The following is a 26,311-nucleotide window of genomic DNA, read 5'->3' as shown; positions in this document are numbered from 1 at the left end:
AGTAAAGTGTCGTTGTCTGTTAAATTATTGTACAGCATTTGTTTAGTTAGACATCTCATCTCTTTTTGGTAAAACAAAATATTGTATTTATACTTGATGCTTTGTTTCAAAATGTCTGCGTATTTTCAATGGCTTCATAGCATCGTTTCTGAGGCAAGTCTGACAGACCGGCTTTGGTGTGCAGCTGTCATCTTAAACAAATCCAGAGAGAGAGAGAGAGTGAGCGTGCAGGCTGCGCGGCAGGGCTATACTGTGTGCTTAGTGTAGCTATACTTCATGGCAACACAATTTGTTTACTGCAGCCTCGGTTCAAAATATATCCCATCTTTATCCTAGACTGCAGCATGCATAGTTCAGCGCATTGCGCAAGTAGGCCTACGTCAAATTGGACAATTTATTTTAGTCAAATATGCCGCGGACAACAAAAAACCCAATGATATTCAAGACAAATATTCCTCCACGGACCGGGTTGTGTCTGGCTGCACTAGGCTACCTGCCACCTTATTATACATTAATAAATCATAGTAATGCTCAATAGTTCAGGTAGTATGTTAAACATTAATAGTGTCAGGAAGACAAGGTTCTGATTCACCACCTGAACCTTTATTCAGTGTAAAACATTTCTCCACATTACCACGAAGTCACTCAGAGATAAACCTAAAAGTGCTCAACACGTGGGCTAAAGACCAGTCGAAACATTTCAAATAATGTCCATTTCAATTTCACATTTAGTTTTTATTAACAATAAATTACTTCTTACATAATGAAATGACACAATTATTGAGTAATTATTTCATCACATATTGAACATTCAAGGCTTACAATATACACACACTGTACTCATACACACACTGTACTCACACACACACACACACACACACACACACACACACGTTGTCACTCGCATGCCATTGCAGTTCTGTCAGTGTGCTGGCACATTCTGTGCAGATGCTTCAGGACCACGTGTCTGTGGAGGGTTTTTGGTGTTAGACAGGTTGTGCTGGATTTCCCCCAAGTGTTTGTGTGTGTGATGTGTAAGTGGCATATCAGTATTGGCGAGGGACCCCCAGAACACGTCCACTGTGTAAGCAAGGCCTGTGATTCTGTAGTGCTAGTCTTCACCTCCAGCCCAATACTGAGCACCCAGTCATGTGATAATTCTATTTACTATACAGAATCATTCATGGATAATTTACATTCAATGCTGCTCGCCTGTTTTTAAAATTTGCTTCTTGAATGGTTTCAATAGAGGAGTTGCTCTTTACAAAATGGTGGATCGCCAAGCCATTGTTCTGGGGGATTTAACTCTCAAGCAAAGGTGCTTAAAAAAAATGAAAGAACAAAATCACACCCATGCAGCTGAGGCAAGGTTACGATGCATTCACATCACCTTGAGAACTGTTTCTGTGGTTATCTTCTCCCATCACATGCATAGCTCCTGTTCCACCAGAGCCTTGTTTCAGTTAGACTGTTAGTGCTGAATCATTCCACTGGAAGTAGTGGAAGACATAGTGTTTTGGAGTTATGGAAGAAGTGCTCTGATCGTAGGACCCATCAAGGGAGCCTGGGACCCTAAAACCTGCAGCCTGGGACCCTAAACCCTGGTACAGCAAAACCAAGGGGAAACAGTTAACAGGAAATAATGTCATTGCATCACTTTCCTCCAATGCAATCCCATGCTGAAATCACATGATCTCTCATTTGATCCATGTGGTCCAGTAAAGATTACTGCCAGGGGGTTCCAACCAATCACTTTCAGAGTGGAATATTATGTGCTTCCCTGCTTCTCCTCTGACTGGTCAGTCCAGGTACCGAAGGAGTTGGAGACTTTGGGTGTTTTGGGGGTGCGTCTGGCCCCCCTGGAGCCCAGTCTGGCCCCCGAGGAAGCCCCCCCTCCATGGGCCAGGTGGATCCTCTGGCACTCCCTGAGGTTCTGGGCCCGCACTTCCTGGTTCTGGATCTCCTCTACCACCCGACAGGGGAACCAGCCCCTCTCTCCATCATGGAGCCTCTCACCCATCATCCAGCCTGAGGAGGTGATAGAGGAAAATGTGAGGAGAGGGAGAGATATTAAATAACAGGCAGCCTCCCAGGAGATATGTTGTCTGGTCTCACCATCGTCTGTCCTCTCCAGGATGTTCAGCAAGTCAGCCATCTCAATGGACAGCTCATCTGGCTCCTGAGACGAGTACGACTGAATACACTGGACCTGGGGAGAAGCTGACCGCACGCACACACCATGGCACATTAATAGCATACACTATATACACAAAAGTAAGTGGACGCCGCTTTAAATTAGTGGATTTGGCCATTTCAACCACATCCATTGCTGACAGGTTTATAAAATAGAGCACACATCCATACAATCTCCATAGACAAACATTGGCAGTAGAATGGTCTTACTGAAGACCTCAGTGACTTTCAACGTGGCACCATCATAGGATGCCAAACGTTTAGGAGCAACAACGGCTCAGCCGCGAAGTGGTAGGCCACACAAGCCCACAGAACGGGACTGCCGAGTGCTGAAGTGCATAGCCGTCTGTCCTCGGTTGCAACACTCACTATTGAGTTCCAAACTGCCTCTGGAAGCAACATCAGCACAAGAACTGTTTGTCGGGAGGAAATAGGTTTCCATGGCCGAGCAGCCACACACAAGGCCTAAGATCACCATGCGCTATGCCAAGCATCAGCTGGAGTGGTGTAAAGCTCACCTCTATTGGAATCTGGAGCAGTGGAAACGCATTCTCTGGAGTGATGAATCACGCTTCACCATCTGGCAGTCCGACGGACAAATCTGGGTTTGGCAGATGCTACGACAACGCTACCTGCCCGAATGCATAGTGCCAACTGTAAAGTTTGATGGATGAGGAATAATGGTCTGGGGCTGTTTCACAGTTCGGGCTAGGCCCCTTAGTTCCAGTGAAGAGAAATCTAAACTCAACAGCATACAATGACATTCTAGATGATTCTGTGCTTCCAACTTTGTAGTAACAGTTTGGAGAAGGCCCTTTCCTGTTTCAGCATGACAACGTACCTGTGCACAAAGCGAGGTCCATACAGAAATGGTTTGTTGAGATTGGTGTGGAAGAACTTGACTGGCCTGCACAGAGCCCTGACCTCAACCCCATCAAACACCTTTGAGATGAATTGGAACGCTGACTGCGAGCCCGGCCTAATGATCCAATATCAGTAATAATATTGTGGCTGAATGGAAGCAAGTCCCCGCAGCAATGTTCCAACATCTAGTGGAAATCCTTCCCAGAAGAGTGGAGGTTGTTATAGCAGCAGAGGGGGGACCAACTCCATATTAATGCCCATGATTTTGGAATGAGATGTTCGACGAGCAGGTGTCCACATACTTTTGGTCATGTAGTGCATGTACCACCTGGTATTTGGTAACTAAGAGTTCAGCTGTGAGTAGTAGATGTCATCTCTGAGTTGGTGTGTGTCATGTTTGTGTACGTCTCACCTGGTTGATGGGCACTGGTGGACATGAATCGCGTGCGGCGATTTGGCGTGAGAGCACATATCCACCGCAGCTTATCACTCCTGGCAGAGGCACACAGGAACACATGGGAGATTGATCCATTATAAACAATGACATACAGAGAAATACTGTACAGAGTACACTAGGTACCGAGGGGTCTTGAGACACACACACACACACACACACACACACATATACATATGTATATACACACACACACACACACACACACATATGTATATATGTGTATACACACACAACACACATATGTATATATGTATATACACACACACACACATACATATGTATATACACACACACACACACACATAAAATACTGTTAGTTGTAGTCACTCACATGCTGGAGGTCTTGAGCATGTAGTTGACAGGCCTCTCCTCCTGGTTCTCCAGGAGTTTCAGGTTGAACACATTGGCCAGCATCTGACCCTGGTCTTCCAGGTCCTCAGTTCTCAGCATGGCCCGCGTGCTCGAGTCCAGCACCTGGTACTTCTCACCACTGACACACACATATTTATATAAATAAACAAAGTCTGCTGAGAGCACAGGGCAGTTAGGCAGGTAGTATACTTCGAAACTGCCTGTATACAAAATAATGTGCCGAGGGGGGGAGCAATAGAAAGTTCCAGACTGAAAGTGGGTGTGCTGTGACCCACAATGACCACTAGCTGTCTGTGTGATGATGTCATGTGCTGACCTGGAGCTGCGCTTGGTGATGAGCAGCAGGTTGTTGAAGAGGAACAGGTAGACAGGGTGGTGGAGCTTCTTGCTCCGCATGGTCCTAGTGCTCTTGGGCCCAGCCATCTGCTGCACCTCACCCTTCTTCAGCAGCCAGCGGGAGTGAGAGATCACCGGCACCGACTGGAGGGAAAGGGTCACAGTTCACAAGGTCAGAGTTCAACTCAGGGTTATTATAAATCATGGAGAACCCTTTTTTTTAACAATAGAGTTTTTATATTTGAAATGCAAAACATTTTCGGTCCATCAACCTCCTTAAAGGATTCAAACAGACAATGAACCTAACTGCGATAGATAACCTTTGACTAAGTCTGTTTGTGCCAGTCTGGCAGTGTAACTGTTTTACTATATAGAATATAGATATGTTGTCCCATGACTGGCAGCTGCAGGTACCTTAGACTTGAACTCCAGTGTTTTCTCAATGCTGATGAGTTCCTCTGTACGACTCATCTTCCTCACACCCTCGTTGCACTCCTTCACAATCTGACATGCACACAAACAAACCATTATAAGGAACAAATCCCAATGCTCCCTTGGAATTGAATATTGTCAGTTAATGACATGCTCCGGAACATTGGCGACTAAGCATTTTTTTAAACCTCCCGCTTTGGGCTGGATGTGTCAATGTGTAGTTTATGTAAGGGATAATCAATGAGGGGCTATGCATTCTATGGAAAATAATGAATGACATGGAAGGTTTTCCAAGACGCGCTAACGGAGTGAAACCCCGAGTTGATTATCCCTTTAATACCATGGTTATAATTGAACACATTTGCCACTAGAAATATGTTCATTTGCCAGTATAAATCTGTTCAACACCCACTGAAGTATCTAGCAAGTTTACTAGATAGCTACAGTAGTTGCCGTGGTAACCAAATAGACTTGCTAGTTTCGCTAACCAAATCATTAGTCCTAGCTTGCTATTATGAAAATCGAATTCAACAGCAGCTCAAACATGTAAAAATGAAATATAACCATTGAATTCTGACGTGCAAATATACCATGCGTTATAGGGACATAATGGGTACACTAGAATGCCCCTCAAGCCAATCAGAAAGGAGTATTCAACAATGTCATTGTACAAACATGCATAATCTATCAACATAATTACTGTTTTACCTCAATTATCCACAAATTTCCTAGTTTGAAAGCGACTGTTTACCGGAAGCTAAACGGCACCATGTCTGCACACGTGTCATAGTACTACATTTTCGGGCACCACTTCTGGCTCGTGGGCGCTACTTTCAGAACTACTGGCAAATATGTCTACAAAAGTACCGGAGAATCTTTTTAACAGAACATTACTGGGAAGCAAATAATGTATGCAAAACGTGAGTCCAAAGGAATGGGTGCTGAACCTGTTTCAGAGCTGTAGAGGCTATGCTCCAATTAAAACCACATTCCTTTGTTTGTGACGATGACAATTAACCTCATGACAGTCATCATTCCACACAAAGCATAGAGAGGCGTGACAAGACTAAGTCTTCTGAAAATGATGAACGGCGATGATTGTTTTCTGATGTAACACTCAACACCATGACATGAGTCTATAATCACCACCAGCACTACTTCCTCCAACACGCCCCAGGCCAGTACTGAACCCAATCCAGCATGCTTTCATCTCTCCCAGACTGGTTTGGTACTGTTACTGTACCCGCATCAGTACTGGACCCAAGTCAGCACTCCCCCCTACTGTACCTGCTCCAGCTGCTGGTGAGCCCTGATGGCATTAGCCTCAATCTCTGAATTCTCCTCTGCCTTCTTCAGAATGTTCTGCAAGCAAACACAGCATCAGAAATTCAAAGCAATACCTACATCCTGAATACTGCAATATGTTAGCACACTGTAAAGCATTATCACAACTATTATTAACTTTTAAGAAACGCCATGTTTACCTGGACCAGCATTTTGAGTCGTGTGATCCTCTGGAAGGGGAGGATGAGGAAGGATGTGAAGGACAGGCCTCGGACACACGGATGGTTCTCCAGCTGAGCCATGGCCTCGCGGAATAACTGATTTCCCTGTCTGGACAAAAACACATGCATGTTCAAACCACCCCAAACTGAATCAATGATGTTGTCTGACCACATACGGTCTATGTAGAGAGTAGACAAGCTTCAGAGTTGATAGATGTTGCAGCAGACTAGTTACTACATGAGCAATAAACAGTTTTGCCAACTCATTTTCAGGTTAATTTGCTAGAGGCAGGTTGATTTGTGGCTAAAAGTTGCTAAATGACGTTGATGTCTTTGCGTAAAACAGAGTCATTATGTAGAATACACAATAACGTTACTCAAATTGACTGGCCATCTAGGCAAAAAAAGGGGGGAATACATTTGTTCAGGTACAGACTCCCACTTTTCTGTACAATTAGATTGAGACATGTTGATTTTTGTTGTAAATTATTTTCAAGATCAAACATTCGTGACCAACTATATTCATTGGGTTTGGCTCGTCGAACCCGCACTACAGCTGCTGAAGTCAGCCAACAATGATTTGCTGAAATTGCTGCTGACCTGCTGCTGCCTGTGCACGAGTTGAGCGCCTGCTGCTGATGTCACTCACAACGCACTTTTGCAGCCAGGCACGTGTGTTGTGACTGAGTGTGTGACAGAGAAAATCGTGTGTCATTTAGAGGGAAAATGCGTGCATTCTAGCGGTTGAGTCACTTTTCAAAAATTGCTAAAAGTTCCAAATACATTTTTAAAAAGTAGCTACATTTGTTGCTAGTTGCTGATTGAAAAACAAGTTGTCAGGGTAGTCTGAAAAGTTGCTAAATCTAGCAACAAAAAAAATGCTAGATTGGCATCACTGGCAACAAATCATCACACTGACGTCATCCAGGCAAGTCCAAACACACAGATCCATCCTTCCATACGATGTGTCCAACGAAAAACCACAGCCACTTGTAGACTATGACTTCACACACACTGTCTTAGCAGTACAACCAACTGCCCAGCAGAGGTCTCCCTCGCTAAAGTTACCTTGATCTCTAGCTCAGCAAGCTTAGTTCTTTCCACACAGTGTTTAATAAGAATTAAGAGGGTTTTTTGCATAGAGAGGACAACGCTACATCACATTATATGGAACATGTCAATACAGCACATACCGGCCTTTACTAAATGTTGACGCAAACTACGTGCAGCCTGTCAATAATCTGGTTAGGAATGAGAGGCATCAGTGAAAACCTTTTCAAAATCTCCCAGCCAGCAGGGCAAAACAGCTGCTCACACTAATGTCACCAATACCTCGGTGACTCAGAGCACAGTCACTGACGTTCTGTATGTCATTAATGCTATGCAGAGGATCGCTATATCACATTATATGGAACATGTCAATACAGCACATACCGGTAAGTGCCAAAATAATGGAAACACGAGTAAATGATGGATACCAAGTATATTGAAAGTAAGTGCTTCCACACAGGTGTTGTTCCTGAGTTAATGAAGCTATTAACATCCCATTGTGCTTAGGGTCACGTATAAAAATGCTGGGCAGTCCATTATTTTGGCTTCCATGGCTATTACCCCAAAGGACGACAATGCCCCATCCACAGGGCATGATTGGCCACTGAATGGTTTGATGGAAGAATGTTGGAGGGATGCGACACCAGAGTTAAAGACACGTAGAATCTATGCCAAGGTACATTGAAGCTGTTCTGGCTCATGGTGGACTAACACCGTATTAAATCAAATAAAATGTTTTGTCACATGCGCCGAATACAACAGTGAAATGCGTACTTACAAGCCCTTAACCAACAATGCAGTTAAGAAAATTGAGTGTTAAGAAAGTATTTATTAAAATCAACTGAAGCAAAAAAAAATAACAATAAAATAAACAGTAACAAGGCTATATTCAGGGGGTACCAAGTCAATGCACAGGTTAGTCGAGGTAATATGTACATGTAGGTAGACGTAAAGGGACTATGCATAGATAATAAACAGAGAGTAGCAGCAGTGTGAAAATGGAGATGGGTCAATGTAAATAGTCCAGGTAGCCATTTGATAAGCTGTTCAGGAGTCTTAGGACTTGGGGGTAGCAGCTGTTAAGAAGCCTTTTGGACGCTTGCCGTGCGATAGCAGAGAGAACAGTCTATTTCTCGGGTGGCTGGAGTCTTTGGCAATTTTTAGGGCCTTCCTCTGACACCGCCTGGTATAGAGGTCCTGGATGGCAGGAAGCTTGGCCCCAGTGATGTACTGGGGCCAAGTGATGTACTACCCTCTGTAGTGCCTTGCGATCGGAGGCCGAGCAGTTGCCATATCAGGTCAGGATGCTCTCGATGGTGCAGCTGTCAAACTTTTTGAGCCAAATCTTTTCAGTCTCCTGAGGGGTAATAGGCATTGTCGTGCCCTCTTCACAACTGTCTCGGTGTGTTTGGATCATGATAGTTTGTTGGTGATGTGGACACCAAGGAACTTGAAGCTCTCAACCTGCTCCACAACAGCCCCATCGATGAGAATGGGGACGTGCTCGGTCCACATTATCCTGTAGTCCACGATCATCTCATTTGTCTAGATCACATTGAGGGAGAGGTTGTTGTCCTGGCACCACATGGCCAGGTCTCTGACCTCCCTATAGGCCGTCTCATCGTTGTTGTTGATCAGGCCTACCACTGTTGTGTCATCCACAAACTTGATGGTGGTGTTGGAGTCATGCCTGGCCATGCAGTCATGAGGGGTCTGAGCACGTTGATTTTGTGGAATTTATTTTTCTTAATGCGTTTGAGACAATCAGTTGTGTTTTGACAAGGTAGGGGTGGTATACAGAAGATAGCCCTATTTGGTAAAATATCAAGTCCATATTATGACAAGAACAGCTCAAATAAGCAAAGATAAATGACAGTCCATCATTACTTTAAGACATTGAGGTCAGTCATTACAGAACATTTCAAGAACAAGAAGTGCAGTCGCAAAAACCCTCAAGCACTATGATGAAACCAGCTCTCATGAAGACCACCACAGGAAAGGAAGAGTTGCTGCAGAGGAGCGCTTTACAGAGTTCAAATAACAGACAACTGTTCAGAGGAGACTGTGTGAATCTGGCCTTCATGGTCAAATTGCTGCAGCAAAACCACTACTAAATGACACCAATAAGAAGAAGAGACTTGCTTGGGCCAAGAAACATGAGCAATGGACATTAGACCTGTGGAAATCTGTCCTTTGGTCTGATGAGTTCAAATTTGAGATTTTTGGTTCCAACCGCCGTGTCTTTGAGACGCAGAGCAGGTGAACAGATGATCTCTGCATGTGTGGTTCCCTCTGAAGCATGGAACAAAATGTTATTCAATGCAGAGGTGTTCTGTTGTTATCATAGCCACAGCTCAAGGTTCTTTAAGGATTTGTTCTGTTCAGTCACTACGATGGACAGCCACTTTCCACTGTGCTGAAAGTCATGTGTTATTCTGTCATACAACTCATAGACCATCTTATTCAGTCAGTACATAGGTCTACTGCGCATAAATCACATAGATAGTCTTACTCAACTGTCAACTCTAAATTGAAAATAATGATCTGTGATGGTCAACAGTTTGGCACAGCTGCCATACCAACCACAACTCCATCTCTATTGTACTACTGCACAGAGAGGTTACACAACATATGGTACTACTGTAGACATTAGTTGGAGGGGTACCCACAGAGGTTACACAACATATGGTACTACTGTAGACATTAGTTGGAGGGGTACCCACAGAGAGGTTACACAACATATGGTACTACTGTAGACATTAGTTGGAGGGGTACCCACAGAGAGGTTACACAACATATGGTACTACTGTAGACATTAGTTGGAGGGGTACCCACAGAGAGGTTACACAACATATGGTACTACTGTAGACATTAGTTGGAGGGGTACCCACAGAGGTTACACAACATATGGTACTACTGTAGACATTAGTTGGAGGGGTACCCACAGAGGTTACACAACATATGGTACTACTGTAGACATTAGTTGGAGGGGTACCCACAGAGGTTACACAACATATGGTACTACTGTAGACATTAGTTGGAGGGGTACCCACAGAGGTTACACAACATATGGTACTACTGTAGACATTAGTTGGAGGGGTACCCACAGAGAGGTTACACAACATATGGTACTACTGTAGACATTAGTTGGAGGGGTACCCACAGAGAGGTTACACAACATATGGTACTACTGTAGACATTAGTTGGAGGGGTACCCACAGAGGTTACACAACATATGGTACTACTGTAGACATTAGTTGGAGGGGTACCCACAGAGAGGTTACACAACATATGGTACTACTGTAGACATTAGTTGGAGGGGTACCCACAGAGGTTACACAACATATGGTACTACTGTAGACATTAGTTGGAGGGGTACCCACAGAGAGGTTACACAACATATGGTACTACTGTAGACATTAGTTGGAGGGGTACCCACAGAGGTTACACAACATATGGTACTACTGTAGACATTAGTTGGAGGGGTACCCACAGAGGTTACACAACATATGGTACTACTGTAGACATTAGTTGGAGGGGTACCCACAGAGAGGTTACACAACATATGGTACTACTGTAGACATTAGTTGGAGGGGTACCCACAGAGAGGTTACACAACATATGGTACTACTGTAGACATTAGTTGGAGGGGTACCCACAGAGGTTACACAACATATGGTACTACTGTAGACATTAGTTGGAGGGGTACCCACAGAGGTTACACAACATATGGTACTACTGTAGACATTAGTTGGAGGGGTACCCACAGAGGTTACACAACATATGGTACTACTGTAGACATTAGAGGGGTACCCACAGAGAGGTTACACAACATATGGTACTACTGTAGACATTAGTTGGAGGGGTACCCACACAGAGGTTACACAACATATGGTACTACTGTAGACATTAGTTGGAGGGGTACCCACAGAGAGGTTACACAACATATGGTACTACTGTAGACATTAGTTGGAGGGGTACCCACAGAGGTTACACAACATATGGTACTACTGTAGACATTAGTTGGAGGGGTACCCACAGAGGTTACACAACATATGGTACTACTGTAGACATTAGTTGGAGGGGTACCCACAGAGAGGTTACACAACATATGGTACTACTGTAGACATTAGTTGGAGGGTACCCACAGAGGTTACCAACATATGGTACTACTGTAGACATTAGTTTACCCACAGAGGTTACACAACATATGGTACTACTGTAGACATTAGTTGGAGGGGTACCCACAGAGGTTACACAACATATGGTACTACTGTAGACATTAGTTGGAGGGGTACCCACAGAGAGGTTACACAACATATGGTACTACTGTAGACATTAGTTGGAGGGGTACCCACAGAGGTTACACAACATATGGTACTACTGTAGACATTAGTTGGAGGGGTACCCACAGAGAGGTTACACAACATATGGTACTACTGTAGACATTAGTTGGAGGGGTACCCACAGAGAGGTTACACAACATATGGTACTACTGTAGACATTAGTTGGAGGGGTACCCACAGAGGTTACACAACATATGGTACTACTGTAGACATTAGTTGGAGGGGTACCCACAGAGAGGTTACACAACATATGGTACTACTGTAGACATTAGTTGGAGGGGTACCCACAGAGGTTACACAACATATGGTACTACTGTAGACATTAGTTGGAGGGGTACCCACAGAGGTTACACAACATATGGTACTACTGTAGACATTAGTTGGAGGGGTACCCACAGAGAGGTTACACAACATATGGTACTACTGTAGACATTAGTTGGAGGGGTACCCACAGAATGCGTCGGTAGTTCTTCTCCTGATACACCTGGTTGATGACGTAGGTGATAAAGACGTGGAAGTGCTTGACGGCGTGGTCGTGGACGATGTCACACACCTCTGAGATCTGGAGGGACTGTTCGATGCGGTTCTCCAGGTCCATCAGGAACCTAAGGAAGGGTGTATAGTATGACATCATCAGCAGGGGACAGTTGAATAAATGTCACCGTACAACTATTACACTATGATATGGAATGAAAGATGATTAAGGACTTGTTTGGTTTTTACTTTCAGAAAGCTTAACAGCAGTTTAGTGGGGTCAGTAATCAAACATTGCAGAGAGGATGGGGGGGTTGATTAGTCACACACACACAAATGCTTCTCTTACCTCTCACTGGCCTTCATCACCTCCTCAATGTTGGAGAACAGGAAGTGCATGTCTGATTGGCTGAGTGTGTTGACCAGCACAGGGTTTTTCAGGAAGTGAGTCTCCAGCACCTCCAGACTCTTGTAGTAGGACGCCTCTGAGGTTACCAGCTCAAACATGGCCTAGAGAAGAGAGAGAAGACACAGGTCAAGAAGGCATTCACTTACAATTCAAGTAAGACCTCTCTGAACTTTTACCCTACAGTATAACCTTTCACCTCTCTCTGCTGTACAGCCCTTCCCTTTACTGTATGACCTTTGACCTCACACCTCTTGTATGATGATCTCTCTCTGCAGTAGCTGGGTGAGCAGGCCGCTCTGCTGCACAACCTCCAGGTTCTGCCACAGACTCAGAGAGCGGGAGTTGTTCCTCAACTGCAGCTGCAGGGCTGGTGGGGACGTCACCCCTAACCCCACGCTGACCCCATAGGTCAACCCTTCCTGCTGCCGTCGCTGCTCGATCTCCTGCTGCTTGGATGTGTCCCGGTACTCCTGGTACAGGAAGGCTGGAGGGAAGAAAGGGACAAAATAGAAAGAAAAAAGAGAAGGAAGACAACATGAGTCTGAGCACATGGTCGTGTTTGTTTGATAACAATATTATATTATTATGGTTATTTAGCAGACACTTAGTCTGAAGCCACATCACAGCATGTGGCCCATGGGGGAATCAAACTTATAACTCACAACTACACTTTGGTGTCTTTACATTGACACCCGTGACCTAGAACTAAAACGTTCCCTTTATATTTATGTGAAATCGTGGAGTTGTGTAACTACATGAGTTATTGTGTATAGTCAATTTGAAAGGAATGGATCTCATCTCCCATGAAAGAATGGATCTCATCTCCCATGAAAGAATGGATCTCATCTCCCATGAAAGAATGGATCTCATCTCCCATGAAAGAATGGATCTCATCTCCCATGAAAGAATGGATCTCATCTCCCATGAAAGAATGGATCTCATCTCCCATGAAAGAATGGATCTCATCTCCCATGAAAGAATGGATCTCATCTCCCATGAAAGAATGGATCTCATCTCCCATGAAAGAATGGATCTCATCTCCTTTGCATATTGGCAGGGCACCAGTGGCTGACTTGACTTCACATTTCTCAGTCCTCTCTACCTTTCCCTCAGCCAGTTTCAGGTGAAAGAGGGCTGGATATTTGCACATTGATAAGCGGGGTGGTTAGTTGCGGAGGAGAACGTTGGCACTGTGTGTGCATGCATGCATGTGTGAGTGTGTTCTGTCCTCTCCACTACAGAGGTTAAGGTGATGTTGAAAAGCAGGAAACAGTTGCATACGCCCCCTTAGTCAGATTCAAATGCTAACCTATTGTAGGTGGGCGTCTGGTATTGACACTTATATAAAAGAGGGAGAGAAAAGAGGGCTATAAAGACAGTCCGAGTGAGAGATTGAGAGAGAAGAAAGAGACACGCTTAAACCAACATGTTGACAATAAGCACTTTCACCTGAGTTCTTCTATTAATGCATCCTTTCAAAGGACATTATTTTATTTACATATACAGAACAGGTGTGCAGCACATTTTTCACCCTGCAAGTGTGCAGCACCTGACCTTTAACCTTGCTCTGAACTCATCTATACCCATGACTGTAAGCACAGAGAACAGAGCCCCACCACACACTAAACTTAACCTTCAACCTTGACGGATGCACAAGTTTTAAGTGATAGATGGATGCAACTTCAGGGAAATCTTTTTCTTTTTAAGGCAATGTCATAGGATAGATATGTTGTTGTTAACAGCAGTATGTGTGTGTGTGTGTGTGTTCTATACCTGCATTCATGCGTGTACCTGAATGTGCTTGTGTGTATTACCATCTGCGCATGTGTGTGTGGTGGAACAGAGAATATCATTATGTCAGTGCAGCAGCAGCTCTGGAGGTTGAAGTGCTGTGGGTGGAATACATATGTTACCTCCAACTTGCATGGAATTGACAGTTCTACTGGCTACATCTTTCTCACCAATGTTCTTGACAATGTTGAGACTGTAGCAGATGGATTCTATTTTCAATGGTGTTGAGCCCTTTCTTTCCCCATTGCTCACCAACCTGAGTAGAGAAAGAGAGAAAAAATAAAGATGAGATGAGCAAGGAGATGCTTTGACGTCAACGGCAAAGCACTGTTCATCCTATAATTTACAACAATTCGAAGACAATCATTGGAGCATCTGGAGGTCTATGAGTCAGATTGAGAGCACTTCATTTCACATTGTCCAAATACCATCTGTTCATTATACTTGGTCTCCTGACACTGCATGAGAAATGTTAGATATTCATATCTCAACAGGCTACCAATAGATCCTTGTTCCCACAGACATTACTTCTATGTGAGATTCCATCCTCAAAATCAATAATATGCATTTTAAAAAGAAGATTCACATAAAATGAGGAATATATTCATGCCCCAAGATTTCAACCAGAGCCCAGGGACTTTATGCTACCAATATGAATTTGATAGAAGGTACAGAAATGCTGCAAATCCCACAGGCACAAAAAAAAAGATGACTGCAAGTTTATCTCCACACTGCCTAGCTCACTACATACTGTTTTAGTACTTCACTGAGCACCTCTTCATATTACTATTACACAGAAATAAATCACCTGCAACATACTACCAATTAGCACATAAGTACCACTTGCAGAAACCAACAGTTCTTCTCCCCATCTTTTTACCTGAGTTTGACCCCCTCTACGTCGACCCCCTCTTCCGCTGGTTGCGGTGACTGTGTGTCCCCTCCGGGCTCCCGTACAGAGCAGGCGGCGGTGCGTTCTGAGAGGCTCTCCATGTCTTCAGTGTGTGCGTGCATGCCATGTGTCCGATACAACAGAGCGCTAGAAACAGAGGAGGAGGAAGTGGAGCCCCCTCCACACTGACCGCTAGCTGGAGAAGCATCTGCGCTCCTCCTCCCTCCTTCTCCTCCGCTCCTCATCCAAAGAGGGGAAGAAGCCCCGCTAGAAAGTATGTGTGGGCTCCTGGGCTCCCCGTTGCTTGGCAACACAGTTCCAGAATGGAGTGTACGTGGAGATGTTGGCATACTACATACAACAGGAACACAGTAATAAGCAGCTGCAATAACAATAAGTAAAAGAGATATCTCTACTTGAAGATGAGGCAAATATAACTAACTGTATTACAGTAACAAAAAAGTATGAAAATGTATGCACTCACTACTTTAAGTCGCTCTAAATAAGAGCATCTGCTAAATGACTCAAATGTGAATTTAACAAACACTCAGAAAACAGATTTTCCTTGACACAATATATGGGATAAAGAGCAGTGCAGCTTGCTTTAGGCTCATATCTCACTCAATGGAAAGGCAGCTCATAAAAGACAATGATAAAATGGTTGCTTCTCAGTTTGAGTGTGTGTGTGAGTGTCTGGGTTTGAATCAGTCTGGCCTGGCTTATGGCGAGGCTCACCGTCGTGCCCGGGGAGATAAGGGAGGTTTCTGGAGATCAGGGACACTGAGGGTGCTGCTGCCTGACCTGCTGGCTGGGCTGGGCTCTGGGCCAGGCCTCAGAGAGACTGCAGGGCCTGAAAGAGGAAGAGGGAGAAGATAATTAAGGATTAAGGGAAAGGGGTGTGAGCAAAGAGGAAACAGTGGGTGAAGGACAAGGAAAATAGAGGAGCTCTACCTCTATTTTCTATATTAAAACACACACACAGTGAGTACAGGGCTGATTGGCAGGTGGTCATGACTTTGAAACCTCCTTTAGATGGAATAATGTGTTGCTAGGAGAGCCTCCTGAGTTGGATTGAGGGAGTGTTTACAGCAGATTACTGTACACTGGGACACGTGAATAACTGGGTTTTCCTCTCAGTGCTGAACTAGTCTACTTAGTGATTGTTTTTCAATGGCACTGTTTGCCTAGCAGCTCCATTCTGATTCTATAAAAGCTGCTGCACCACTGACTAACACCGTTCAGACCCGATTTTCCTCTGGCAAACTGACACCAAGTGGGTGTGTTAAGTGAGTGATTATCTCACGAGAACACTCATACAGTGAAATTTGATTTCGTCAACTATAAGCTCTTGATAAACAGCTGTGTGAATCCAATTTAACAAAATAGACATTGAGATGTCAACTATTGTCTATACAACTAAAACGAAGGACAATATTATATTTTGAATGTGGTACATGAGGTCACAAACACATTGGACTTTGGGGGTGGCAGCATTTTTGGTCAGGAAACTCATCCTTAGCTAGCTGAATCCTCTACTTCCTGGTTGCTGACTCAGACAGACCATAATAATAACCAAGAACTCCTCAGAAGACTATACACTTGGCAGACTATCAATGTCAACACTTAAAGGATTAAGGGAATCAGATAAATCGAGTAGGGAGATGGGATAGCGTTGTAAGATTCTGGCCAATGGGCATACAGTTTGAACTTTCTCAACACTCCACAGTGGACAAGGTACCTCCTGTTCTTTGATCCATCTAACCTTCACTGACATGAAAGAGCTTGATTATCCGATTATCCAGTGTTATCCGGGATCCTTGGGATGTCCCTACCCTAAACCTTAACCCTTCCTTTAACCATTTTAATGAGGTAGGGACTATCCAAGGACCTCAGATTGCATGGACCAATCTGGATAGCTAGTCCTCAAATTCCCCTTTTCTGAGATTGACCCCAAATAAGCAGGAGGCAATTGCTTCCATATGTTCCAGGTTATTGTTGTAACAGAAGTTCTATTCACCCACCGATTAAGTAATGAATGATATGCATCAGTTAAGTGCCACCTTTTTCTGCTGATCTAAGACCACAGAGGGCAAAGGCACATGTTATTCTAGTTAAGTGAATATGCCCGAGAAGCCGGTGTTTGGAGGATATATTGGCACGGGTTCATCTTGGACCGGTAACCAAACCAATATATCACTTTTATACAACGGGTCACCAACATATTCAAACAATGATTGACATATTTTCATTTAAATCTGTATGAACTTATTTATACTGTTTAATACTTACATGAGATATATTCCAGACACAAATCAATGATTGGTACACAAGCCAGCTTGTCCTTCGTTCTATCGGTTGCCAGAGGCAACTCAATCATTACATTTTTTTGTTCTAAATCTATGGACCCGACCCAGTCGTTCATTCTAAAATGTTCCGTTGCCATGATGGTTGGTAACGTTCTTATCCCTTGCTTGCTAGCTAGCTAGCCAACTTTGGCTAACACAGTCACACCTAACAGTGTAGCCAGAATAACAGAATAATAAACACAAATATATGTGTTTGGGTTTGTTTAATCTATTGTCTAGTGATTTTGCGGGGATATATCCTTAACAATGAGTTAATGAGCAGCAAGAGATCGAATTTCAATATTGAAACAAAGTTGCAAATATCAGAGAGACAGCAAGCAAGGTAATTACAAATCTCCAATGCTGAAAACCAAATGCTTGTCTAAATTTTTTTTTTTTAATTCTAGACACTTTTTACAGTGTAGATCTAGTATATAAATTGCCTGGCTGAGCTGATGAGACAGTGGCGGTGTCCCGTTCCTGTAGGTTCATGCTCTACAACATCCGCAGAGTACGACCCTGCCTCACACAGGAAGCGGCGCAGGTCCTAATCCAGGCACTTGTCATCTCCCGTCTTGACTACTGCAACTCGCTATTGGCTGGGCTCCCTGCCTGTGCCATTAAACCCCTACAACTCATCCAGAACGCCGCAGCCCGTCTGGTGTTCAACCTTCCCAAGTTCTCTCACGTCACCCCGCTCCTCCGCTCTCTCCACTGGCTTCCAGTTGAAGCTCGCATCCGCTACAAGACCATGGTGCTCGCCACGGAGCTGTGAGGGGAACGGCACCTCAGTACCTCCAGGCCCTGATCAGGCCCTACACCCAAACAAGGGCACTGCGTTCATCCACCTCTGGCCTGCTCGCCTCCCTACCACTGAGGAAGTACAGTTCCCGCTCAGCCCAGTCAAAACTGTTCGCTGCTCTGGCCCCCAATGGTGGAACAAACTCCCTCACGACGCCAGGACAGCGGAGTCAATCACCACCTTCCGGAGACACCTGAAACCCCACCTCTTCAAGGAATACCTAGGATAGGGTAAGTAAGGGTAAGTAATCCTTCTCACCCCCCCCAACAAGATTTAGATGCAAGTGGCTGTTCCACTGGTTGTCATAGGTGTTTGCACCAATTTGTAAGTCGCTCTGGATAAGAGCGTCTGCTAAATGACTTAAATGTAAATGTAAATGATTGGCAGTCAGATGGAACAGAGTAAATAGACATTTCAACATCATAGATTTACCTGGCGGTAACTTCACCTCAGTGCCTAGGAAACACACACACACACACACACACACACACACACACACACACACACACACACACACACACACACACACACACACACACACACACACACACACACACACACACACACACACACACACACACACACACACACACACACACAAGAAAGAGCCAGTCCCACAGACACCTCAGTAGCTATGAAAAGCCAGTCCCACCTCAGTCGGCCAGTCCCACCTCAGTAGCTATGAAACGGCCAGTCCCACCTCAGTAGCTATGAAACGGCCAGTCCCACCTCAGTAGTCCCACCTCAGTAGCTATGAAACGGCCAGTCCCACCTCAGTAGCTATGAAACGGCCAGTCCCACCTCAGTAGCTATGAAACGGCCAGTCCCACCTCAGTAGCTATGAAACGCCAGTCCCACCTCAGTAGCTATGAAAGCTATGGCCAGTCCCACCTCAGTAGCTATGAAACGCCAGCCAGTCCCACCTCAGTAGCTATGAAACGGCCAGTCCCACCTCAGTAGCTATGAAACGGCCAGTCCCACCTCAGTAGCTATGAAACGGCCAGTCCCACCTCAGTAGCTATGAAACGGCCAGTCCCACCTCAGTAGCTATGAAACGGCCAGTCCCACCTCAGTAGCTATGAAACGGCCAGTCCCACCTCAGTAGCTATGAAACGGCCAGTCCCACCTCAGTAGCTATGAAACGGCCAGTCCCACCTCAGTAGCTATGAAACGGCCAGTCCCACCTCAGTAGCTATGAAACGGCCAGTCCCACCTCAGTAGCTATGAAACGGCCAGTCCCACCTCAGTAGCTATGAAACGGCCAGTCCCACCTCAGTAGCTATGAAACGGCCAGTCCCACCTCAGTAGCTATGAAACGGCCAGTCCCACCTCAGTAGCTATGAAACGGCCAGTCCCACCTCAGTAGCTATGAAACTGCCAGTCCCACCTCAGTAGCTATGAAACGGCCAGTCCCACAGACACACACCTCAGTAGCTATGAAACAGCCAGTCCCACCTAAGTAGCTATGAAACAGCCAGTCCCACAGACACACACCTCAGTAGCTATGAAACAGCCAGTCCCACCTCAGTAGCTATGAAACGGCCAGTCCCACCTCAGTAGCTATGAAACGGCCAGTCCCACCTCAGTAGCTATGAAACGGCCAGTCCCACCTCAGTAGCTATGAAACGGCCAGTCCCACCTCAGTAGCTATGAAACGGCCAGTCCCACCTCAGTAGCTATGAAACGGCCAGTCCCACCTCAGTAGCTATGAAACGGCCAGTCCCACCTCAGTAGCTATGAAACGCCAGTCCCACCTCAGTAGCTATCAGAAATGAAACAGCCAGTCCCACCTCAGTAGCTATGAAACAGCCAGTCCCACCTCAGTAGCTATGAAACGGCCAGTCCCACCAGTAGCTATGAAACGGCCAGTCCCTCAGTAGCTATGAAACGGCCAGTCCCACCTCAGTAGCTATGAAACGGCCAGTCCCACCTCAGTAGCTATGAAACGGCCAGTCCCACCTCAGTAGCTATGAAACGGCCAGTCCCACAGACACACACCTCAGTAGCTATGAAACAGCCAGTCCCACAGACACACACCTCAGTAGCTATGAAACAGCCAGTCCCACAGACACACACCTCAGTAGCTATGAAACAGCCAGTCCCACAGACACACACCTCAGTAGCTATGAAACAGCCAGTCCCACAGACACACACCTCAGTAGCTATGAAACAGCCAGTCCCACAGACACACACCTCAGTAGCTATGAAACAGCCAGTCCCACAGACACACACCTCAGTAGCTATGAAACAGCCAGTCCCACAGACACACACCTCAGTAGCTATGAAACAGCCAGTCCCACCTCAGCTACACCTCACAGTCAGTCCCACACACACACACACACACCTCAGTAGCTGAAACATGAAACAGCCAGTCCACACACACACACCTCAGTAGCTATGAAACAGCCAGTCCCACAGACACACACCTCAGTAGCTATGAAACAGCCAGTCCCACACACACACACACCACCTCAGTAGCTATGAAAAGCCAGTCCCCAGTCCCCCACACACACCTCAGTAGCTATGAAACAGCCAGTCCCCACACACACACCTCAGTAGCTATGAAACAGCCAGTCCCACACACACACACCTCAGTAGCTATGAAACAGCCAGTCCCACACACACACCTCAGTAGCTATGAAACAGCCAGTCCCACACACACACACCTCAGTAGCTATGAAACAGCCAGTCCCACACACACACACACACTCAGTAGCATGAAACAGCCAGTCCCACACACACCTCAGTAGCTATGAAACAGCCAGTCCCACACACACACCTCAGTAGCTATGAAACAGCCAGTCCCCACACACACACACCTCAGTAGCTATGAAACAGCCAGTCCCCACACACACACCTCAGTAGCCATTGAACAGCCAGTCCACACACACACACACCTCAGTAGCTATGAAACAGCCAGTCCCACACACACCTCAGTAGCTATGAAACAGCCAGTCCCACACACACACCTCAGTAGCTATGAAACAGCCAGTCCCACACACACACCTCAGTAGCTATGAAACAGCCAGTCCCACACACACCTCAGTAGCTATGAAACAGCCAGTCCCACACACACACCTCAGTAGCTATGAAACAGCCAGTCCCACACACACACCTCAGTAGCTATGAAACAGCCAACAGCTATGAAACAGTCCCACACACACCTCAGTAGCTATGAAACAGCCAGTCCCACACACACACACCTCAGTAGCTATGAAACAGCCAGTCCCACACACACACACACACACACCACACACCTCAGTAGCTATGAAACAGCCAGTCCCACACACACACCTCAGTAGCTATGAAACAGCCAGTCCACACACACACACACACACACACACACACACCTCAGTAGCTATGAAACAGCCAGTCCCACACACACTATGAAACACACCTCAGTAGCTATGAAACAGCCAGTCCCCACACACACACACACCTCAGTAGCTATGAAACAGCCAGACACACCTCAGTAGCCAGTCCCCACCCACACACACACACACCTCAGTAGCTATGAAAAAGCCAGTCCCACACACACACTCAGTAGCACCTCAGTAGCTATGAAACAGCCAGTCCCCACACACACCTCAGTAGCTATGAAACAGCCAGTCCCACACACACACCTCAGTAGCTATGAAACAGTCAGTCCACACACACACACACACAGCCACACACACACCTCAGTAGCTATGAAACAGCCAGTCCACACACACACACACACCTCAGTAGCTATGAAACAGTCAGTCCACACACAGTAGCTATGAAACAGCCACACACACACACCTCAGTAGCTATGAAACAGCCAGTCCCCCACACACACACCTCAGTAGCTATGAAAAGGCCAGTCCCACACACACCTCAGTAGCTATGAAAAAGCCAGTCCCACACACACACCTCAGTAGCTATGAAACAGCCAGTCCCACACACACACCCCAGTAGCTATGAAACAGCCAGTCCCACACACACACACCCCAGTAGCTATGAAACAGCCAGTCCCACACACACACACCAGTAGCTATGAAACAGCCAGTCCCACACCACACCAGTAGCTATGAAACAGCCAGTCCACACACCAGTAGCTATGAAACAGCCAGTCCCCCACACACCAGTAGCTATGAAACAGCCAGTCCCACCTCAGTAGCTATGAAACAGCCAGTCCCACCACACACCAGTAGCTATGAAACAGCCAGTCCCACACTCAGTAGCTATGAAACAGCCAGTCACACACACACCAGTAGCTATGAAACAGCCAGTCCACACACACACACCTCAGTAGCTATGAAACAGCCAGTCCCACACACACCTCAGTAGCTATGAAACAGCCAGTCCCACACACACACTCAGTAGCTATGAAACGTAGCCAGTCCCACCTCAGTAGCTATGAAACAGCCAGTCCCACCACACACACACCTCAGTAGCTATGAAACAGCCAGTCCACACCTCAGTAGCTATGAAACAGCCAGTCCCACCTCAGTAGCTATGAAACAGCCAGTCCCACAGATACCTCAGTAGCTATGAAACAGCCAGTCCCACACACACACTCAGTAGCTATGAAACAGCCAGCCAGTAGCTATGAAACAGCCAGTCCCACACACACCTCAGTAGCTATGAAACAGCCAGTCCCACACACACCTCAGTAGCTATGAAAAAGCCAGTCCCACACACACTCACCTCAGTAGCTATGAAAAAGCCAGTCCTACACACACTCACCTCAGTAACTATGAAAAAGCCAGTCCCACACACACACCTCAGTAGCTATGAAACGGCCAGTCCCACACACACACACACACACCTCAGTAGCTATGAAACAGCCAGTCCCACACACACCTCAGTAGCTATGAAACAGCCAGTCCCACAGGCACACCTCAGTAGCTATGAAACAACCAGGCCCACAGACACGCACACCTCAGTATCTATGAAACAGCCAGTCCCACACACACACACAACTCAGTAGCCATTGAAGAGCCAGTCCCACACACACACACAACCTCAGTAGCTATGAAACAGCCAGTCCCACACACACCTCAGTAGCTATGAAAAAGCCAGTCCCACACACACACACACTCACCTCAGTAGCTATGAAAAAGCCAGTCCCACACACACACACCAGTAGCTATGAAACAGCCAGTCCCACACACACACCAGTAGCTATGAAACAGCCAACACAGTAGCTAGTGTCCCAAAGCAGCCAGTCCTCAGTAGCTATGAAACAGTCCCACAGCACACACCTCACACACACACACACACACACACACACACACACACAGTAGCACACACACCTCAGTAGCTATGAAACAGTCAGTCCCACACACACACACACAGTAGCTATGAAACAGTCAGTCCCACACACACCTCAGTAGCTATGAAACAGCCAGTCCCCACACACACACACCTCAGTAGCTATGAAACAGCCAGTCCCACACACTCAGTAGCACACACACACACACACCTCAGTAGCTATGAAACAGCCAGTCCCACACACACCTCAGTAGCTATGAAACAGCCAGTCCCACACACACACCTCAGTAGCTATGAAACAGCCAGTCCCACACACACACACACCTCAGTAGCTATGAAACAGCCAGTCCCACACACACACACACACCTCAGTAGCTATGAAACAGCCAGTCCCACACACACACCAGTAGCTATGAAACAGCCAGTCCCACACACACACCAGTAGCTATGAAACAGCCAGTCCCACACACACCTCAGTAGCTATGAAACAGCCAGTCCCACACACACCTCAGTAGCTATGAAAAAGCCAGTCCCACACACACTCACCTCAGTAGCTATGAAAAAGCCAGTCCTACACACACTCACCTCAGTAACTATGAAAAAGCCAGTCCCACACACACACACCTCAGTAGCTATGAAACGGCCAGTCCCACACACACACACACACCTCAGTAGCTATGAAACAGCCAGTCCCACACACACCTCAGTAGCTATGAAACAGCCAGTCCCACACACACACCTCAGTAGCTATGAAACAACCAGGCCCACACACACACACACCTCAGTATCTATGAAACAGCCAGTCCCACACACACACACAACTCAGTAGCCATTGAAGAGCCAGTCCCACACACACACACAACCTCAGTAGCTATGAAACAGCCAGTCCCACACACACCTCAGTAGCTATGAAAAAGCCAGTCCCACACACACACTCACCTCAGTAGCTATGAAAAAGCCAGTCCCACACACACACACACCAGTAGCTATGAAACAGCCAGTCCCACACACACACCAGTAGCTATGAAACAGCCAGTCCCACACACACACCAGTAGCTATGAAACAGCCAGTCCACACACACACACACACACCTCAGTAGCTATGAAACAGTCAGTCCCACACACACACACACACACACACACACCTCAGTAGCTATGAAACAGTCAGTCCACACACACACGCCTCAGTAGCTATGAAACAGCCAGTCCCACACACACCTCAGTAGCTATGAAACAGCCAGTCCCACCTCAGTAGCTATGAAACAGCCAGTCCCACACTCAGTAGCTATGAAACAGCCACACACACAGTCACACACCTCAGTAGCTATGAAACAGCCAGTCCACACACCTCAGTAGCTATGAAACAGCCAGTCCCACACACACAGCACACACACACACACACACACACCTCAGTAGCTATGAAACAGCCAGTCCCCCACACACACACACACAACTCAGTAGCTATGAAACAGCCAGTCCCACACACACAACTCAGTAGCTATGAAACAGCCAGTCCCACTCACACACACACACCTCAGTAGCTATGAAACAGCCAGTCCCCACACACACACACACCTCAGTAGCTATGAAACAGCCAGTCCCACACACACACACCTCAGTAGCTATGAAACAACCAGTCCCACACACACACACAACTCAGTAGCTATGAAACAGCCAGTCCCACACACACCACACACACACACACCTCAGTAGCTATGAAACAGCCAGTCCCACACACACACACCTCAGTAGCTATGAAACAGCCAGTCCCACACACACACACACCTCAGTAGCTATGAAACAGCCAGTCCCACACACACACACCTCAGTAGCTATGAAACAGCCAGTCCCACACACACAACTCAGTAGCTATGAAACAGCCAGTCCCACACACACACACAACTCAGTAGCTATGAAACAACAAGTCCCACTCACACAACTCAGTAGCTATGAAACAGCCAGTCCCACACACACCTCAGTAGCTATGAAAAAGCCAGTCCCCACACACTCACCTAGTAGCTATGAAAAAGTCCCAGTAGCTATGAAAAAGCCAGTCCACACACACTCACCTCAGTAGCTATGAAAAGCCAGCCCACACACACACACACCTCAGTAGCTATGAAACAGTCCCACACACACTATGAAACTCAGCCAGCCAGTCCACACACACACACACACACACACACACAGCACACACACAGTCCCACCTCAGTAGCTATGAAACAGCCAGTCCCACACACCTCAGTAGCTATGAAACAGCCAGTCCCACAGACACACCTCAGTAGCTATGAAACAACCAGGCCCACAGACACGCACACCTCAGTATCTATGAAACAGCCAGTCCCACACACACCTCAGTAGCCATTGAAGAGCCAGTCCCACACACACACAACCTCAGTAGCTATGAAACAGCCAGTCCCACACACACCTCAGTAGCTATGAAAAAGCCAGTCACACACACACACACACACACACACACACACACACACACACACACCTCAGTAGCTATGAAACAGTCAGTCACACACACACCTCAGTAGCTATGAAACAGTCAGTCCCACACATCAGTAGCTATGAAACAGCAGCTATGAAACAGCCAGTCCCACACACACACCTCAGTAGCTATGAAACAGCCAGTCCCACACACACACACACCTCAGTAGCTATGAAAAAGCCAGTCCCACACACACACACCTCAGTAGCTATGAAACAGCCAGTCCACACACACACAACTCAGTAGCTATGAAACAGCCAGTCCCACCACACACACCTCAGTAGCTATGAAACAGCCAGTCCCACACACAC

The 26,311-nt window shown here is 46.3% G+C and overlaps 1 protein-coding gene and 3 long non-coding RNA genes across 50 annotated transcripts in view; 1 reads left to right on the top strand and 3 right to left on the bottom strand.

Annotated features, from left to right (window-relative positions):
* Positions 1-714: 714 nt before the first annotated feature.
* ngef (neuronal guanine nucleotide exchange factor) lies at positions 715-15,998 on the bottom strand. Its single transcript, XM_035758052.2, has 14 exons — positions 15,857-15,998; positions 15,110-15,472; positions 14,400-14,485; positions 12,687-12,922; positions 12,379-12,539; positions 12,008-12,160; positions 6,139-6,268; positions 5,942-6,016; positions 4,637-4,726; positions 4,203-4,366; positions 3,846-4,004; positions 3,470-3,549; positions 2,116-2,220; positions 715-2,028 (listed from the first exon to the last, which is right to left on the bottom strand). The coding sequence occupies exons 2-14, from the start codon at positions 15,469-15,471 to the stop codon at positions 1,769-1,771; spliced, it is 2,061 nt and encodes a 686-aa protein (XP_035613945.1). The 5' UTR covers position 15,472; positions 15,857-15,998; the 3' UTR covers positions 715-1,768.
* On the top strand, positions 7,454-11,993 carry LOC127908745 (uncharacterized). 43 transcript variants are annotated; one of them, XR_008068258.1, is made up of 4 exons: positions 7,454-9,938; positions 10,213-10,980; positions 11,087-11,308; positions 11,408-11,952. It is a non-coding gene; the product is annotated as an uncharacterized LOC127908745 (long non-coding RNA). The 43 variants fall into 43 exon arrangements; XR_008068236.1 differs by having other exon boundaries at positions 10,159-10,980; XR_008068235.1 differs by having other exon boundaries at positions 10,105-10,980.
* A 2,927-nt stretch (positions 15,999-18,925) lies between the features above and the next one.
* Positions 18,926-20,723, bottom strand: LOC127909008 (uncharacterized). Of its 5 annotated transcripts, none has more exons than XR_008069422.1 (5): positions 20,685-20,723; positions 20,170-20,568; positions 19,792-19,994; positions 19,192-19,626; positions 18,926-18,997 (listed from the first exon to the last, which is right to left on the bottom strand). It is a non-coding gene; the product is annotated as an uncharacterized LOC127909008 (long non-coding RNA). The 5 variants fall into 5 exon arrangements; XR_008069424.1 differs by having other exon boundaries at positions 19,221-19,626; XR_008069421.1 differs by lacking the exon at positions 18,926-18,997 and adding an exon at positions 19,004-19,098.
* A 2,012-nt stretch (positions 20,724-22,735) lies between these two features.
* The window catches only part of LOC127908744 (uncharacterized), a 5,461-nt gene continuing 1,885 nt past the window's right edge, over positions 22,736-26,311 (bottom strand). Inside the window, exons 2-3 of the long non-coding RNA XR_008068228.1 lie at positions 23,874-23,978; positions 22,736-22,772 (exon numbers count right to left, since the gene is read on the bottom strand). This is a non-coding gene — a long non-coding RNA (uncharacterized LOC127908744). The remainder of the gene's footprint in view (positions 22,773-23,873; positions 23,979-26,311) is intronic.

This window comes from Oncorhynchus keta, chromosome 18 (genome assembly GCF_023373465.1).
Source record: "Oncorhynchus keta strain PuntledgeMale-10-30-2019 chromosome 18, Oket_V2, whole genome shotgun sequence".
NCBI classification, from domain to species: Eukaryota; Metazoa; Chordata; class Actinopteri; order Salmoniformes; family Salmonidae; genus Oncorhynchus; species Oncorhynchus keta.
Note: the sequence above shows the minus strand (reverse complement) of the source record. Positions and strands in the feature narration are given on the sequence as shown.